Source organism: Daphnia carinata, chromosome 3 (assembly GCF_022539665.2).
Source record: "Daphnia carinata strain CSIRO-1 chromosome 3, CSIRO_AGI_Dcar_HiC_V3, whole genome shotgun sequence".
NCBI classification, from domain to species: Eukaryota; Metazoa; Arthropoda; class Branchiopoda; order Diplostraca; family Daphniidae; genus Daphnia; species Daphnia carinata.
The window spans coordinates 382,826-397,258 of NC_081333.1; the positions used below are offsets into that span (position 1 = coordinate 382,826).

General features: G+C 39.0%; 4 protein-coding genes and 1 long non-coding RNA gene across 8 annotated transcripts; 1 reads left to right on the plus strand and 4 right to left on the minus strand.

The window, feature by feature from the left end:
• Positions 1–1,725, minus strand: LOC130693204 (poly(U)-binding-splicing factor PUF60-like). The gene is made up of 7 exons (XM_057516325.2): positions 1,597–1,725; positions 1,415–1,499; positions 972–1,000; positions 871–899; positions 612–804; positions 380–507; positions 1–232 (listed from the first exon to the last, which is right to left on the minus strand). The coding sequence occupies exons 1-7, from the start codon at positions 1,615–1,617 to the stop codon at positions 16–18; spliced, it is 702 nt and encodes a 233-aa protein (XP_057372308.2). The 5' UTR covers positions 1,618–1,725; the 3' UTR covers positions 1–15.
• Positions 1,726–2,633: 908 nt separating this feature from the next.
• Positions 2,634–5,322, minus strand: LOC130693077 (poly(U)-binding-splicing factor PUF60-like). 2 transcript variants are annotated; one of them, XM_059494484.1, is made up of 10 exons: positions 5,194–5,322; positions 5,012–5,096; positions 4,569–4,597; positions 4,468–4,496; positions 4,209–4,401; positions 3,977–4,104; positions 3,405–3,830; positions 3,103–3,338; positions 2,852–3,029; positions 2,634–2,796 (listed from the first exon to the last, which is right to left on the minus strand). In XM_059494484.1, exons 1-7 carry the CDS (start codon positions 5,212–5,214, stop codon positions 3,614–3,616), a joined length of 702 nt encoding a protein of 233 aa, XP_059350467.1. In that variant the 5' UTR covers positions 5,215–5,322; the 3' UTR covers positions 2,634–2,796; positions 2,852–3,029; positions 3,103–3,338; positions 3,405–3,613. The 2 variants fall into 2 exon arrangements, with proteins under 2 accessions (XP_059350467.1, XP_059350468.1); XM_059494485.1 differs by having other exon boundaries at positions 2,852–3,045.
• Positions 5,323–6,244: 922 nt separating this feature from the next.
• Positions 6,245–8,919, minus strand: LOC130693076 (poly(U)-binding-splicing factor PUF60-like). Of its 2 annotated transcripts, none has more exons than XM_059494486.1 (10): positions 8,791–8,919; positions 8,609–8,693; positions 8,166–8,194; positions 8,065–8,093; positions 7,806–7,998; positions 7,574–7,701; positions 7,002–7,427; positions 6,700–6,935; positions 6,449–6,626; positions 6,245–6,393 (listed from the first exon to the last, which is right to left on the minus strand). In XM_059494486.1, the coding sequence occupies exons 1-7, from the start codon at positions 8,809–8,811 to the stop codon at positions 7,211–7,213; spliced, it is 702 nt and encodes a 233-aa protein (XP_059350469.1). In that variant the 5' UTR covers positions 8,812–8,919; the 3' UTR covers positions 6,245–6,393; positions 6,449–6,626; positions 6,700–6,935; positions 7,002–7,210. The 2 variants fall into 2 exon arrangements, with proteins under 2 accessions (XP_059350469.1, XP_059350470.1); XM_059494487.1 differs by having other exon boundaries at positions 6,449–6,642.
• A 922-nt stretch (positions 8,920–9,841) lies between these two features.
• Positions 9,842–12,460, minus strand: LOC130693079 (uncharacterized). 2 transcript variants are annotated; one of them, XR_009001622.2, is made up of 8 exons: positions 11,544–12,460; positions 11,173–11,474; positions 11,019–11,113; positions 10,835–10,915; positions 10,598–10,777; positions 10,297–10,531; positions 10,046–10,223; positions 9,842–9,990 (listed from the first exon to the last, which is right to left on the minus strand). It is a non-coding gene; the product is annotated as an uncharacterized LOC130693079 (long non-coding RNA). The 2 variants fall into 2 exon arrangements; XR_009001623.2 differs by having other exon boundaries at positions 10,046–10,239.
• A 266-nt stretch (positions 12,461–12,726) lies between these two features.
• LOC130693075 (protein bric-a-brac 1-like) lies at positions 12,727–14,396 on the plus strand. The gene is made up of 5 exons (XM_057516196.2): positions 12,727–12,873; positions 12,932–13,319; positions 13,378–13,677; positions 13,737–13,877; positions 13,939–14,396. Exons 1-5 carry the CDS (start codon positions 12,862–12,864, stop codon positions 14,325–14,327), a joined length of 1,230 nt encoding a protein of 409 aa, XP_057372179.2. The 5' UTR covers positions 12,727–12,861; the 3' UTR covers positions 14,328–14,396.
• The last annotated feature ends 37 nt before the right edge of the window (positions 14,397–14,433 follow it).

Genomic DNA, 14,433 nt, shown 5'->3' on the forward strand with positions numbered 1-14,433 from the left:
GGTGAATGTTGTTCCCTAAAAATATATTTTTACCTTGGGTGCATATGGACGGGTTATGGCATGACCGATTCGCAGGTTGAATTTTCCAAATATTGCATTGTTCATTGCGGCGATGGCATCATGCGCTGAGTTGCTGGAATTATATTCTACGAAAGCGTATCCCTCGACATTCTCTGGATTGGAACCCCGATATAACTGACAGAATCTAATCGTGCCAAATGCAACAAAAACACTATACAAAAAAAAAATAAAAAAATAAAAGAAGTAATGTGATAGACATTCGGATACTTTTAGGATTAGGTATTCTTCTCCATCCAATTGAGGAGATAAAATTAAGGGAGCTTAATGGAACATCCCTAAATAATTCAATACAAAATACCTTCGTAAATCTGCTTCTGTTTTATCAGGATCCACTGAGGCGATGTAAATACCATTCCACTGCTTCGATGCTTGGATCATCCGATTAAGAGCTGGCTCTAAATGTACATCATTGTGTGCCCACTGCACCTGTGAAAGAATAATGTGTATCAGGCATTTATTTCTTTTGTGGGCTTCATTCTGATGGCCCTTCGCGAATGTTCACAATATGCGTAAGATTATTTTTAATATACCGCTAGTTTTCCTACTTCAGCCACTATGCCATTCAACTGTTTCATAGCCAGTTGCGCGGCATCAACGAGTTCAAACTGAACGTAGGCAAATCGATTGAACAGCAGATCAATTGTTTCAATATGGCCAAATGGACGAAAAATCTGCCGAATTTCTTTTTCACTCGATATACCTTTGAATCCACTAACATGCAACCTTCCTCATGTGGATGATGTCCGGCATTAAAGTTTTTTAGAAATTTCTAAATGTATATTTATTTACCTTCTAAAAATAGCCTGGACTGGGAGGCCCTAAAAATAACTGAGTGTTAATAAGTTATATTGATAAAGACTGCACTGATTGAAACAAAAATTTTCCCCTACCTCATCGTGTGGGATTCGGATTTGTGTCTCTGAAAGAGAATAATATGTAAATTTTTAAACATAAAACAAAAGACATGATTGTGGTTTGTCATAAACAGAACAAAACAAAACATAAAATATAATGCAAATCGTCCACCCTTTCAAGATCAGACCAAGCCTACACAAACTATCATTTTTTAAATTTAATTAGGAATTAGTTTAGAAAAAAATCTACAATAAGCTTTGGTATCACGCATGAAGTGGTAATAGTAATAAACAATTATCCAATTAGTAAATTTATCTTGACAATGAAAAAGGGCTAGACAGTTTCGCTATAAATATGAGATATGAAGCCACCAACAGCCAAGTAAGATCAAGTACCATCCTAATATTTTAATACATCAACATCATCAATATGTCAAAGAAAGTTTTTCTTAACATAAGAGTTGTATAACTATACATACCAGTGACCTCTTGAAGCTCTGGAGTGGTTTTAACTTCACTATCTGGAGCAGATTGCGATTGCTTGGCGCCTAAATCCAATTTAGCCTGATTTAAGAAAAAACAACTCTGTTCAGTTGAAAAGTATTCTGGTGAATGACCAGTGAATGTGGCATTGAAGCCGCGAGAAAATGAATAGTTTTACCTTTTTGTGTTTATGAGGCATTTTCAGGTCTGATGTTTTAGCTAAGGACAAACGAAGAATATATTTATAACTGAAGAAGACTTGTAAAAACACCTATATTGTTGTCACGACTATCGACTAACGACACCGGCAAGCGAATTTCGAAATGACACCAACGATGGAACCATTCAGTGTTGCCACATTATCATTTTAGATGCTATAGTTGTTACAATGTAGCAGCACCGAACACTTTACAATTCAGGCCATCTTTTCAGTCGTTTCACCGGCCATGTTAACAATTCGCTTTGTTATTACTAATTAGAAAGGCCGACGAGTCTTTAGGACAAAGCTTGCTTCAGTGGCGTTCCACGGTAACTTGGCTACACCTAACTAAGGATCCCTTACGTTTTCTCAGGATTCTAAACAGATAAAGAAAAAAGGGTTGTCATTATACCACAGCAACAAGTCCTCCTTTCCCTCGGTTGTTTCAAGCCAGGAACCATGTTTCCATGGCTCCCATGTTAGACCCGTGCTCCCCGTGCACTTTAACGACCTGAGCGATATCGTACAATGTGCGGCCGCACATCGTATTCCATCAGCGAAAACCACCAAGGGAAGACATTGGGCTAGCTTCACTTTGCTAGTCTATATGAGAGGCCTCTTAGACAGGGATCTGACGTATCAAGGCGTAGGATACCGACCTAGCTAATGTCTAAACTCATAGCCGAAGGACTTGTTTACGGGAAACAAGCCAGCTAATTTTTTTGAAGTTAAGGGACATGGTTCTTAATGCCCATCAGACCTCGTGTGCACAAGACCTACCAGACCCTCTTCTTCTGCCTATACGACAACCCCACTTTACATTTTGCTTTACCATCTGTTTTATACTGTTCCAGTTATGGCTCAAAGCCATAAACAGAGTTAGCAAACGTTTTTCCGAGTCCAATTTGGTCAATAACACTTCACCAGGGATCACGTATGGATAGTGAGAAAATCTAATCAAATTCGAACAAAGCTCATATAAAACTTCTAAATAAAACCAAATTGCAAAATCTATACAACCATTTTCATTGTTTTTACTTTCCTTACAATAGAAGCAGGAATAGCTCTCGGCTTAGTAGAAGACATCGCAGGTGGCTTGCCGCTAGAGGGCCATCCTAAAACTATCATTAAACCTTTTCCTGGCTTCATCCAACGGTGTTTGCAAATCGTACTCGAGTCCTGTAGAATTCATAGTCACAATCGGCCGAAACATACGCTAATAGAATTGTACAACCTTAGCAACGGTGAAAACGACGAGGTTGTTCATAATACAGTAAAGTTCCGTGCATCGTCATAGTAATGATGACGAGGTGACACAACCCTTTACGATGAAAATGCCTTGCTGCACCAAACAGATTGATTATCGTTCCCGGCCACATCAATTGTCCTCTGCTTTGTCAATGCCTCATGTTCTATAGATCATATTACCTAAGCATGTATTACCTTAGATATTCAAAAGACTTTGGAATTTGACTTGTGACTTACTGAATGACTGACTGGAGACTTGAAATTTCCAATAAATCGCTAGAAACGTAGAATGGCTAAGTGCGTTGCAGTCACGTTTTACCAGTATCGTAATATTTCGATGCTTGCATGTTATGCATGCTATGTCGGCTTCGTCATTTCAATCGACATATTCTTAAAAAACAGGAAATGTCCCTCCCGAGTGCGAAGCCTTCTTCTCTTTACAGGTAACTTAACGGAAACAACAGCCGCTGATCCTGTTTCAGGTGTGAAATGTATCAATCCAATTACGTACATTTTTTTAAAGAATCATGTGCTATCACCTCGAGCCACAGCGACAGAATGTTTGGTACCTGGTTTTAAGTTCAGGGAAATTTTTACGAACAGCATTTTGTGAAAGAATTTCTATTGGTGACAGGTCAAGCCCCTCAGCTGCCGCCATGGCATCATCTGCCAATGCCGCATGAAACAGTACTGGCATCTCAGAAGACGAAACCCAAATAGCATGTATGCCTTAGGTGAATGTTGTTCCCTAAAAATATATTTTTACCTTAGGTGCATATGGACGGGTTATGGCATGACCGATTCGCAGGTTGAATTTTCCAAATATTGCATTGTTCATTGCGGCGATGGCATCATGCGCTGAGTTGCTGGAATTATATTCTACGAAAGCGTATCCCTCGACATTCTCTGGATTGGAACCCCGATATAACTGACAGAATCTAATCGTGCCAAATGCAACAAAAACACTATACAAAAAAAAAATAAAAAATAAAAGAAGTAATGTGATAGACATTCGGATACTTTTAGGATTAGGTATTCTTCTCCATCCAATTGAGGAGATAAAATTAAGGGAGCTTAATGGAACATCCCTAAATAATTCAATACAAAATACCTTCGTAAATCTGCTTCTGTTTTATCAGGATCCACTGAGGCGATGTAAATACCATTCCACTGCTTCGATGCTTGGATCATCCGATTAAGAGCTGGCTCTAAATGTACATCATTGTGTGCCCACTGCACCTGTGAAAGAATAATGTGTATCAGGCATTTATTTCTTTTGTGGGCTTCATTCTGATGGCCCTTCGCGAATGTTCACAATATGCGTAAGATTATTTTTAATATACCGCTAGTTTTCCTACTTCAGCCACTATGCCATTCAACTGTTTCATAGCCAGTTGCGCGGCATCAACGAGTTCAAACTGAACGTAGGCAAATCGATTGAACAGCAGATCAATTGTTTCAATATGGCCAAATGGACGAAAAATCTGCCGAATTTCTTTTTCACTCGATATACCTTTGAATCCACTAACATGCAACCTTCCTCATGTGGATGATGTCCGGCATTAAAGTTTTTTAGAAATTTCTAAATGTATATTTATTTACCTTCTAAAAATAGCCTGGACTGGGAGGCCCTAAAAATAACTGAGTGTTAATAAGTTATATTGATAAAGACTGCACTGATTGAAACAAAAATTTTCCCCTACCTCATCGTGTGGGATTCGGATTTGTGTCTCTGAAAGAGAATAATATGTAAATTTTTAAACATAAAACAAAAGACATGATTGTGGTTTGTCATAAACAGAACAAAACAAAACATAAAATATAATGCAAATCGTCCACCCTTTCAAGATCAGACCAAGCCTACACAAACTATCATTTTTTAAATTTAATTAGGAATTAGTTTAGAAAAAAATCTACAATAAGCTTTGGTATCACGCATGAAGTGGTAATAGTAATAAACAATTATCCAATTAGTAAATTTATCTTGACAATGAAAAAGGGCTAGACAGTTTCGCTATAAATATGAGATATGAAGCCACCAACAGCCAAGTAAGATCAAGTACCATCCTAATATTTTAATACATCAACATCATCAATATGTCAAAGAAAGTTTTTCTTAACATAAGAGTTGTATAACTATACATACCAGTGACCTCTTGAAGCTCTGGAGTGGTTTTAACTTCACTATCTGGAGCAGATTGCGATTGCTTGGCGCCTAAATCCAATTTAGCCTGATTTAAGAAAAAACAACTCTGTTCAGTTGAAAAGTATTCTGGTGAATGACCAGTGAATGTGGCATTGAAGCCGCGAGAAAATGAATAGTTTTACCTTTTTGTGTTTATGAGGCATTTTCAGGTCTGATGTTTTAGCTAAGGACAAACGAAGAATATATTTATAACTGAAGAAGACTTGTAAAAACACCTATATTGTTGTCACGACTATCGACTAACGACACCGGCAAGCGAATTTCGAAATGACACCAACGATGGAACCATTCAGTGTTGCCACATTATCATTTTAGATGCTATAGTTGTTACAATGTAGCAGCACCGAACACTTTACAATTCAGGCCATCTTTTCAGTCGTTTCACCGGCCATGTTAACAATTCGCTTTGTTATTACTAATTAGAAAGGCCGACGAGTCTTTAGGACAAAGCTTGCTTCAGTGGCGTTCCACGGTAACTTGGCTACACCTAACTAAGGATCCCTTACGTTTTCTCAGGATTCTAAACAGATAAAGAAAAAAGGGTTGTCATTATACCACAGCAACAAGTCCTCCTTTCCCTCGGTTGTTTCAAGCCAGGAACCATGTTTCCATGGCTCCCATGTTAGACCCGTGCTCCCCGTGCACTTTAACGACCTGAGCGATATCGTACAATGTGCGGCCGCACATCGTATTCCATCAGCGAAAACCACCAAGGGAAGACATTGGGCTAGCTTCACTTTGCTAGTCTATATGAGAGGCCTCTTAGACAGGGATCTGACGTATCAAGGCGTAGGATACCGACCTAGCTAATGTCTAAACTCATAGCCGAAGGACTTGTTTACGGGAAACAAGCCAGCTAATTTTTTTGAAGTTAAGGGACATGGTTCTTAATGCCCATCAGACCTCGTGTGCACAAGACCTACCAGACCCTCTTCTTCTGCCTATACGACAACCCCACTTTACATTTTGCTTTACCATCTGTTTTATACTGTTCCAGTTATGGCTCAAAGCCATAAACAGAGTTAGCAAACGTTTTTCCGAGTCCAATTTGGTCAATAACACTTCACCAGGGATCACGTATGGATAGTGAGAAAATCTAATCAAATTCGAACAAAGCTCATATAAAACTTCTAAATAAAACCAAATTGCAAAATCTATACAACCATTTTCATTGTTTTTACTTTCCTTACAATAGAAGCAGGAATAGCTCTCGGCTTAGTAGAAGACATCGCAGGTGGCTTGCCGCTAGAGGGCCATCCTAAAACTATCATTAAACCTTTTCCTGGCTTCATCCAACGGTGTTTGCAAATCGTACTCGAGTCCTGTAGAATTCATAGTCACAATCGGCCGAAACATACGCTAATAGAATTGTACAACCTTAGCAACGGTGAAAACGACGAGGTTGTTCATAATACAGTAAAGTTCCGTGCATCGTCATAGTAATGATGACGAGGTGACACAACCCTTTACGATGAAAATGCCTTGCTGCACCAAACAGATTGATTATCGTTCCCGGCCACATCAATTGTCCTCTGCTTTGTCAATGCCTCATGTTCTATAGATCATATTACCTAAGCATGTATTACCTTAGATATTCAAAAGACTTTGGAATTTGACTTGTGACTTACTGAATGACTGACTGGAGACTTGAAATTTCCAATAAATCGCTAGAAACGTAGAATGGCTAAGTGCGTTGCAGTCACGTTTTACCAGTATCGTAATATTTCGATGCTTGCATGTTATGCATGCTATGTCGGCTTCGTCATTTCAATCGACATATTCTTAAAAAACAGGAAATGTCCCTCCCGAGTGCGAAGCCTTCTTCTCTTTACAGGTAACTTAACGGAAACAACAGCCGCTGATCCTGTTTCAGGTGTGAAATGTATCAATCCAATTACGTACATTTTTTTAAAGAATCATGTGCTATCACCTCGAGCCACAGCGACAGAATGTTTGGTACCTGGTTTTAAGTTCAGGGAAATTTTTACGAACAGCATTTTGTGAAAGAATTTCTATTGGTGACAGGTCAAGCCCCTCAGCTGCCGCCATGGCATCATCTGCCAATGCCGCATGAAACAGTACTGGCATCTCAGAAGACGAAACCCAAATAGCATGTATGCCTTAGGTGAATGTTGTTCCCTAAAAATATATTTTTACCTTAGGTGCATATGGACGGGTTATGGCATGACCGATTCGCAGGTTGAATTTTCCAAATATTGCATTGTTCATTGCGGCGATGGCATCATGCGCTGAGTTGCTGGAATTATATTCTACGAAAGCGTATCCCTCGACATTCTCTGGATTGGAACCCCGATATAACTGACAGAATCTAATCGTGCCAAATGCAACAAAAACACTATACAAAAAAAAAATAAAAAATAAAAGAAGTAATGTGATAGACATTCGGATACTTTTAGGATTAGGTATTCTTCTCCATCCAATTGAGGAGATAAAATTAAGGGAGCTTAATGGAACATCCCTAAATAATTCAATACAAAATACCTTCGTAAATCTGCTTCTGTTTTATCAGGATCCACTGAGGCGATGTAAATACCATTCCACTGCTTCGATGCTTGGATCATCCGATTAAGAGCTGGCTCTAAATGTACATCATTGTGTGCCCACTGCACCTGTGAAAGAATAATGTGTATCAGGCATTTATTTCTTTTGTGGGCTTCATTCTGATGGCCCTTCGCGAATGTTCACAATATGCGTAAGATTATTTTTAATATACCGCTAGTTTTCCTACTTCAGCCACTATGCCATTCAACTGTTTCATAGCCAGTTGCGCGGCATCAACGAGTTCAAACTGAACGTAGGCAAATCGATTGAACAGCAGATCAATTGTTTCAATATGGCCAAATGGACGAAAAATCTGCCGAATTTCTTTTTCACTCGATATACCTTTGAATCCACTAACATGCAACCTTCCTCATGTGGATGATGTCTGGCATTAAAGTTTTTTATAAATTTCTAAATGTATATTTATTTACCTTCTAAAAATAGCCTGGACTGGGAGGCCCTAAAAATAACTGAGTGTTAATAAGTTATATTGATAAAGACTGCACTGATTGAAACAAAAATTTTCCCCTACCTCATCGTGTGGGATTCGGATTTGTGTCTCTGAAAGAGAATAATATGTAAATTTTTAAACATAAAACAAAAGACATGATTGTGGTTTGTCATAAACAGAACAAAACAAAACATAAAATATAATGCAAATCGTCCACCCTTTCAAGATCAGACCAAGCCTACACAAACTATCATTTTTTAAATTTAATTAGGAATTAGTTTAGAAAAAAATCTACAATAAGCTTTGGTATCACGCATGAAGTGGTAATAGTAATAAACAATTATCCAATTAGTAAATTTATCTTGACAATGAAAAAGGGCTAGACAGTTTCGCTATAAATATGAGATATGAAGCCACCAACAGCCAAGTAAGATCAAGTACCATCCTAATATTTTAATACATCAACATCATCAATATGTCAAAGAAAGTTTTTCTTAACATAAGAGTTGTATAAATATACATACCAGTGACCTCTTGAAGCTCTGGAGTGGTTTTAACTTCACTATCTGGAGCAGATTGCGATTGCTTGGCGCCTAAATCCAATTTAGCCTGATTTAAGAAAAAACAACTCTGTTCAGTTGAAAAGTATTCTGGTGAATGACCAGTGAATGTGGCATTGAAGCCGCGAGAAAATGAATAGTTTTACCTTTTTGTGTTTATGAGGCATTTTCAGGTCTGATGTTTTAGCTAAGGACAAACGAAGAATATATTTATAACTGAAGAAGACTTGTAAAAACACCTATATTGTTGTCACGACTATCGACTAACGACACCGGCAAGCGAATTTCGAAATGACACCAACGATGGAACCATTCAGTGTTGCCACATTATCATTTTAGATGCTATAGTTGTTACAATGTAGCAGCACCGAACACTTTACAATTCAGGCCATCTTTTCAGTCGTTTCACCGGCCATGTTAACAATTCGCTTTGTTATTACTAATTAGAAAGGCCGACGAGTCTTTAGGACAAAGCTTGCTTCAGTGGCGTTCCACGGTAACTTGGCTACACCTAACTAAGGATCCCTTACGTTTTCTCAGGATTCTAAACAGATAAAGAAAAAAGGGTTGTCATTATACCACAGCAACAAGTCCTCCTTTCCCTCGGTTGTTTCAAGCCAGGAACCATGTTTCCATGGCTCCCATGTTAGACCCGTGCTCCCCGTGCACTTTAACGACCTGAGCGATATCGTACAATGTGCGGCCGCACATCGTATTCCATCAGCGAAAACCACCAAGGGAAGACATTGGGCTAGCTTCACTTTGCTAGTCTATATGAGAGGCCTCTTAGACAGGGATCTGACGTATCAAGGCGTAGGATACCGACCTAGCTAATGTCTAAACTCATAGCCGAAGGACTTGTTTACGGGAAACAAGCCAGCTAATTTTTTTGAAGTTAAGGGACATGGTTCTTAATGCCCATCAGACCTCGTGTGCACAAGACCTACCAGACCCTCTTCTTCTGCCTATACGACAACCCCACTTTACATTTTGCTTTACCATCTGTTTTATACTGTTCCAGTTATGGCTCAAAGCCATAAACAGAGTTAGCAAACGTTTTTCCGAGTCCAATTTGGTCAATAACACTTCACCAGGGATCACGTATGGATAGTGAGAAAATCTAATCAAATTCGAACAAAGCTCATATAAAACTTCTAAATAAAACCAAATTGCAAAATCTATACAACCATTTTCATTGTTTTTACTTTCCTTACAATAGAAGCAGGAATAGCTCTCGGCTTAGTAGAAGACATCGCAGGTGGCTTGCCGCTAGAGGGCCATCCTAAAACTATCATTAAACCTTTTCCTGGCTTCATCCAACGGTGTTTGCAAATCGTACTCGAGTCCTGTAGAATTCATAGTCACAATCGGCCGAAACATACGCTAATAGAATTGTACAACCTTAGCAACGGTGAAAACGACGAGGTTGTTCATAATACAGTAAAGTTCCGTGCATCGTCATAGTAATGATGACGAGGTGACACAACCCTTTACGATGAAAATGCCTTGCTGCACCAAACAGATTGATTATCGTTCCCGGCCACATCAATTGTCCTCTGCTTTGTCAATGCCTCATGTTCTATAGATCATATTACCTAAGCATGTATTACCTTAGATATTCAAAAGACTTTGGAATTTGACTTGTGACTTACTGAATGACTGACTGGAGACTTGAAATTTCCAATAAATCGCTAGAAACGTAGAATGGCTAAGTGCGTTGCAGTCACGTTTTACCAGTATCGTAATATTTCGATGCTTGCATGTTATGCATGCTATGTCGGCTTCGTCATTTCAATCGACATGTTCTTAAAAAACAGGAAATATCCCTCCGAGTGCGAAGCCTTCTTCTCTTTACAGGTAACTTAACGGAAACAACAGCCGCTGATCCTGTTTCAGGTGTGAAATGTATCAATCCAATTACGTACATTTTTTTAAAGAATCATGTGCTATCACCTCGAGCCACAGCGACAGAATGTTTGGTACCGCCCGTCTATCTAGATATTTCGAAAATTCAATTAACAGCCGCATCGGTTGGAAACAAGCAATCTTGTCCAGGATGAATTTATCTCGGCCATAAAAAATGGGGCAAAGCAAAAGCCGTGTGCTATTTGTTTCCTTTCGGGTCAATATCTTCTGGAATTATAAGAAATGATAATCCTTTTGAAGAAATACTGAAGTGAGAAAATTTACATTCTGGTAGAGCGAAATCTCCATTTCCTTTGCCAATACTATTTTCAAATCAGGTGTACATTGTGCAGTTTCTTTCTTTGCCTGTAAAAGAATTTGCAATGACATCCAAATTAGTTTAAGGAATTATGTTAGAATTAAGAAGAAAGAATGCTACTTTGGGCCAAGTCAATAAATATCTTCTCACCATTGTAATGTGAACCAATTAACAGTTAATAATTTTCCACCATGGAACCAAACTGCAACTAGCACGGTCACAAAATGCCCAATTGCTGGTAATACCTTTAATTGCACATAGATAATATTATTATTGAAGTACGAATTCTCTAAAATTCTTTTACCTGAATATCATAGTGGTCTGCCACCAGGAGTCTTTCAAACTCGACTAATCTCTGTTTGCTTCTGATCAAGAGTTTAAACAACCACATGTGTTTATTTTGAGCAGGATAACAAGGATTCCTAGATCTAGCCCTTTAACTTGGAACAGATAATGTTATTTTTCATTTGACTTATAATCCTAAACACAAGTTCAAGTCCAAGTGCAATTGCCTGGGGAGTTAATCATTTGAACACCGAGTGAACTGATAGTAGTCCTCAAATCGTCTTATGACTAAGACTTTTGGTGACCACCATTCACATGAACCTGAATGTTTAAAGCCAAAAACATTAGGTGAATATATTTACAATTCAAAAATCGAAACCTTATAGTCACCTAAAATTCAGAGTACAAAGAACATTACAGTTTGTGAAGTCAGCATCCAAAGAATCAAAGGAGATTTTGCAATCCATTTTAAACCCATAGAAAGTTTTGAGAGCCGTCCAACAGGTAGTTTATCACGGACTCCATTACGGCATGTTCGGATTACACTTGTTTAGTTCAATCCTGTTTACATTCAATCTGTTGAAAAGAAATAATCGGTTAAGCAAAATAACTGTACATAACAATAAGGATTTAATTTTTGAGCCCGCCAAAACTATCACTCTTCGATTACATATCGATAGCACGATGCATACGGTTATTCCAGCGGAATGTCCAAATCTATGGCGAGTTGGCAGACTGAAATATTTTTCTTTTGAAACAATTTGTTTTAAAAATCAAGATAATTCCGATAATAGATTGAGAGTGATGAACTTTTCCAAGAAGCAGGAAAACGATTGGAAGCTGACAGGTTAGAAAATGGAATGTACTTCGTGGAAAACCAGCCCAAAATAAGACAAATCGGAAGAGCAAGGGAAAAAGACAATCTCCAACACAGAAATTGACGACGTGACGTTCAAAACGGCAAGATCGTTTCAAGGTGGACACTAAAAACCCTTCCCAAACTAAAGAGAAAAGAGAAATTAAGGTTCGTCGATATGCGCGGGAAAATGCAAAATGGCCGACATCATCATCGAGATTTTTCGTGGAAGTTTCGCATTATGTAAATAAGCCGGCCTTGAATTTCACTACACACGCATTATCTTTGTCATCTGTCTTTGTTTAACAAAGGAGTAATGGTAGGGTTAAACTAGACAAACTTATTGCGACTATCAACGTTGATGACATTCGAATGCAATTCCGCATCAAACGAAAATCCGCCCCCTACACACACACAAATTTCAGCTATCTGAGTAGACAAGGTCGACAAAAGGTTGAAGTCTGTGTTGAAAAAAAATGATGGGGAAAGGTTTTTTCTTAATAACACGCAAATTTCACTCTTTTTACTTGCCAATTCCCCCCCATTCCCCTTAACTCTATATTACAGAACATTTCCCTCAAGGCTACAAGATGAAAGGGCTAACAAAACAGCAGACGATTGGCTGGCAATTTCGTCATTTCACTTCCCTCGTGTATGTTAGATGGCCCTTCCCCCCTTTTAAAACAAAATTTACCGTTGTATTTTGTGTCACCTTTCCGTAGAGAAGATTGTGCAAGAAAGCAAATTGCAGTTTTAGTTGCGTTTAATCCCTGGACAAGTACAGGCCTGCATTTGGCTGACTGTCTTCTTATACATTTCCGGATTTTTGCTCAGTGCCTGTTTCCCCCCGCCATGCAACTGGAGGTAAGTAATGAAATTGGTGTTAATTTACAGTAAAATTAAAATACCTTTTTGTTGAAAGAGGAGAGATGAATCTCCAACTGGAGATAGCACAGAGTTTACTCTTCGTTGGCATCATCACGACGTCAAGTTGGCCGATACGATGACTCGCGCTTGGGAGAAGAAACTCTTTTTGGACGTGACTTTAGCCAGCGGACACAGGACCATCGGCGCCCATCGACTCGTTTTGTGTGCCTGCTCTGCCCTGCTAGAGAATCTGCTCACTTCACCGGCCCATTCGCCCGTCCAATCCCACACAAATCCTATGCTCTATTTCAACGATATCGACTTTGAGGATTTGGAAGTGCTGGTTGAATTCATGTACCGTGGAAGTATGACTGTCACGTATCAAACGTTGCCGGGTATCATTAATGCGGCGAGAATTTTGCAAATTCGCGGCCTTAATCGAGGTAATTTATTTTAATTTTTAATTGTTGAATTTAGTTTTGATTTATTTGATTTTTAAAGATATTGATGAACCGGTTGATTCGCCACCGGAATCGAGTGGATGCAGCGAACCGCCTGTAACGGAGCCGATTGGCGAACCGACACGTAAACGAATGAAGAAAGAGGAAGACATTCCTCGACACGTTGAAAAAGAAGAACCTGCAGATTCAGATCATGAGGAAATTCAAACACATGGCACTATGATGGATCATCCAAATTTTGAAGAACAAAAACAACAACAATTGGCTGCTTTTCTGTCGGTTTTGGCCCAGCAAACACCACTTAATCCATCGACTAAACAGCCTTCATCAAGTGGACCAAGTATAACACCTTTTATTATTATTTTTGAATTTTTTAATAAAGAAATGAATTTAAAATAGGTCCAGCATTACGGTCAAGGCTGGTCTGGGATCCAGCTCACATTGTCTACCTGGAGAGTTGGTACGGAAGAGAGACGAGATACCCCAATCTAGCTCAGTGTCAAGCCTATGCCAATCAACTCTCTACAGTGCCGCAAACAGGTGAGTTCAACTTTAAGCTTTCTTCACTTGAAGAGTTAAATATTGGAATCTTACCACACAGATCAAAGTGGCAAATCACGAACGTCCATGTCAGTCACGGCTCAGAACGTGTCTCATTGGTTCCAGAACAGGCGTCGTAAAGATACACATCCAGAGATCGAAGAGAAACGTGTGAAACGCAGTCAGACTCGTCGGAGTAAATCGATGAAAACCAATGCTGGTGGCAATCCGCTGGATTTAACACAACCCAGCGTTCCATCTCAACGAAACAAACCGACAACGCCGCACAGTCGTTCACCACAAGAACAATCGCATCACGAACACGAAGATCGAGATTCAGACGAAGAACCCGGGCTGTGCATTGCGGAACAGGCTCACACGAATTCGTACAATAGCGACACGGAGAACGATCATCCGGCACCCATCCATCATCCGCAATATCAGGTTTAATTTTGTGAAATTTACTTGTAAAAAAAATCGTTCCTTCAAATAATTTTTTTCCTGGTCCTAACCCTCTATAAAATGTAATTAAAGAAATTTTCAATTTTTTTTTATT

Coding starts and splice junctions, on each gene's coding strand:
- LOC130693076 (XM_059494486.1), bottom strand. CDS start 8,811: ATGCCTCATAAACACAAAAAG. Junction 8,195..8,608: donor AGAGCTTCAAGAGGTCACTG/GTATGTATATTT, acceptor ATTCTCTTTCAG/AGACACAAATCCGAATCCCA. Junction 7,702..7,805: donor CTGAAGTAGGAAAACTAGCG/GTATATTAAAAA, acceptor ATTCTTTCACAG/GTGCAGTGGGCACACAATGA.
- LOC130693077 (XM_059494484.1), bottom strand. CDS start 5,214: ATGCCTCATAAACACAAAAAG. Junction 4,497..4,568: donor TCCGAATCCCACACGATGAG/GTAGGGGAAAAT, acceptor AGTTATTTTTAG/GGCCTCCCAGTCCAGGCTAT. Junction 4,402..4,467: donor GTCCAGGCTATTTTTAGAAG/GTAAATAAATAT, acceptor CACATGAGGAAG/GTTGCATGTTAGTGGATTCA.
- LOC130693204 (XM_057516325.2), bottom strand. CDS start 1,617: ATGCCTCATAAACACAAAAAG. Junction 1,500..1,596: donor TGCCTCATAAACACAAAAAG/GTAAAACTATTC, acceptor TTCTTAAATCAG/GCTAAATTGGATTTAGGCGC. Junction 900..971: donor TCCGAATCCCACACGATGAG/GTAGGGGAAAAT, acceptor AGTTATTTTTAG/GGCCTCCCAGTCCAGGCTAT.
- LOC130693075 (XM_057516196.2), top strand. Junction 13,320..13,377: donor AATTCGCGGCCTTAATCGAG/GTAATTTATTTT, acceptor TGATTTTTAAAG/ATATTGATGAACCGGTTGAT. Junction 13,678..13,736: donor GCCTTCATCAAGTGGACCAA/GTATAACACCTT, acceptor AATTTAAAATAG/GTCCAGCATTACGGTCAAGG.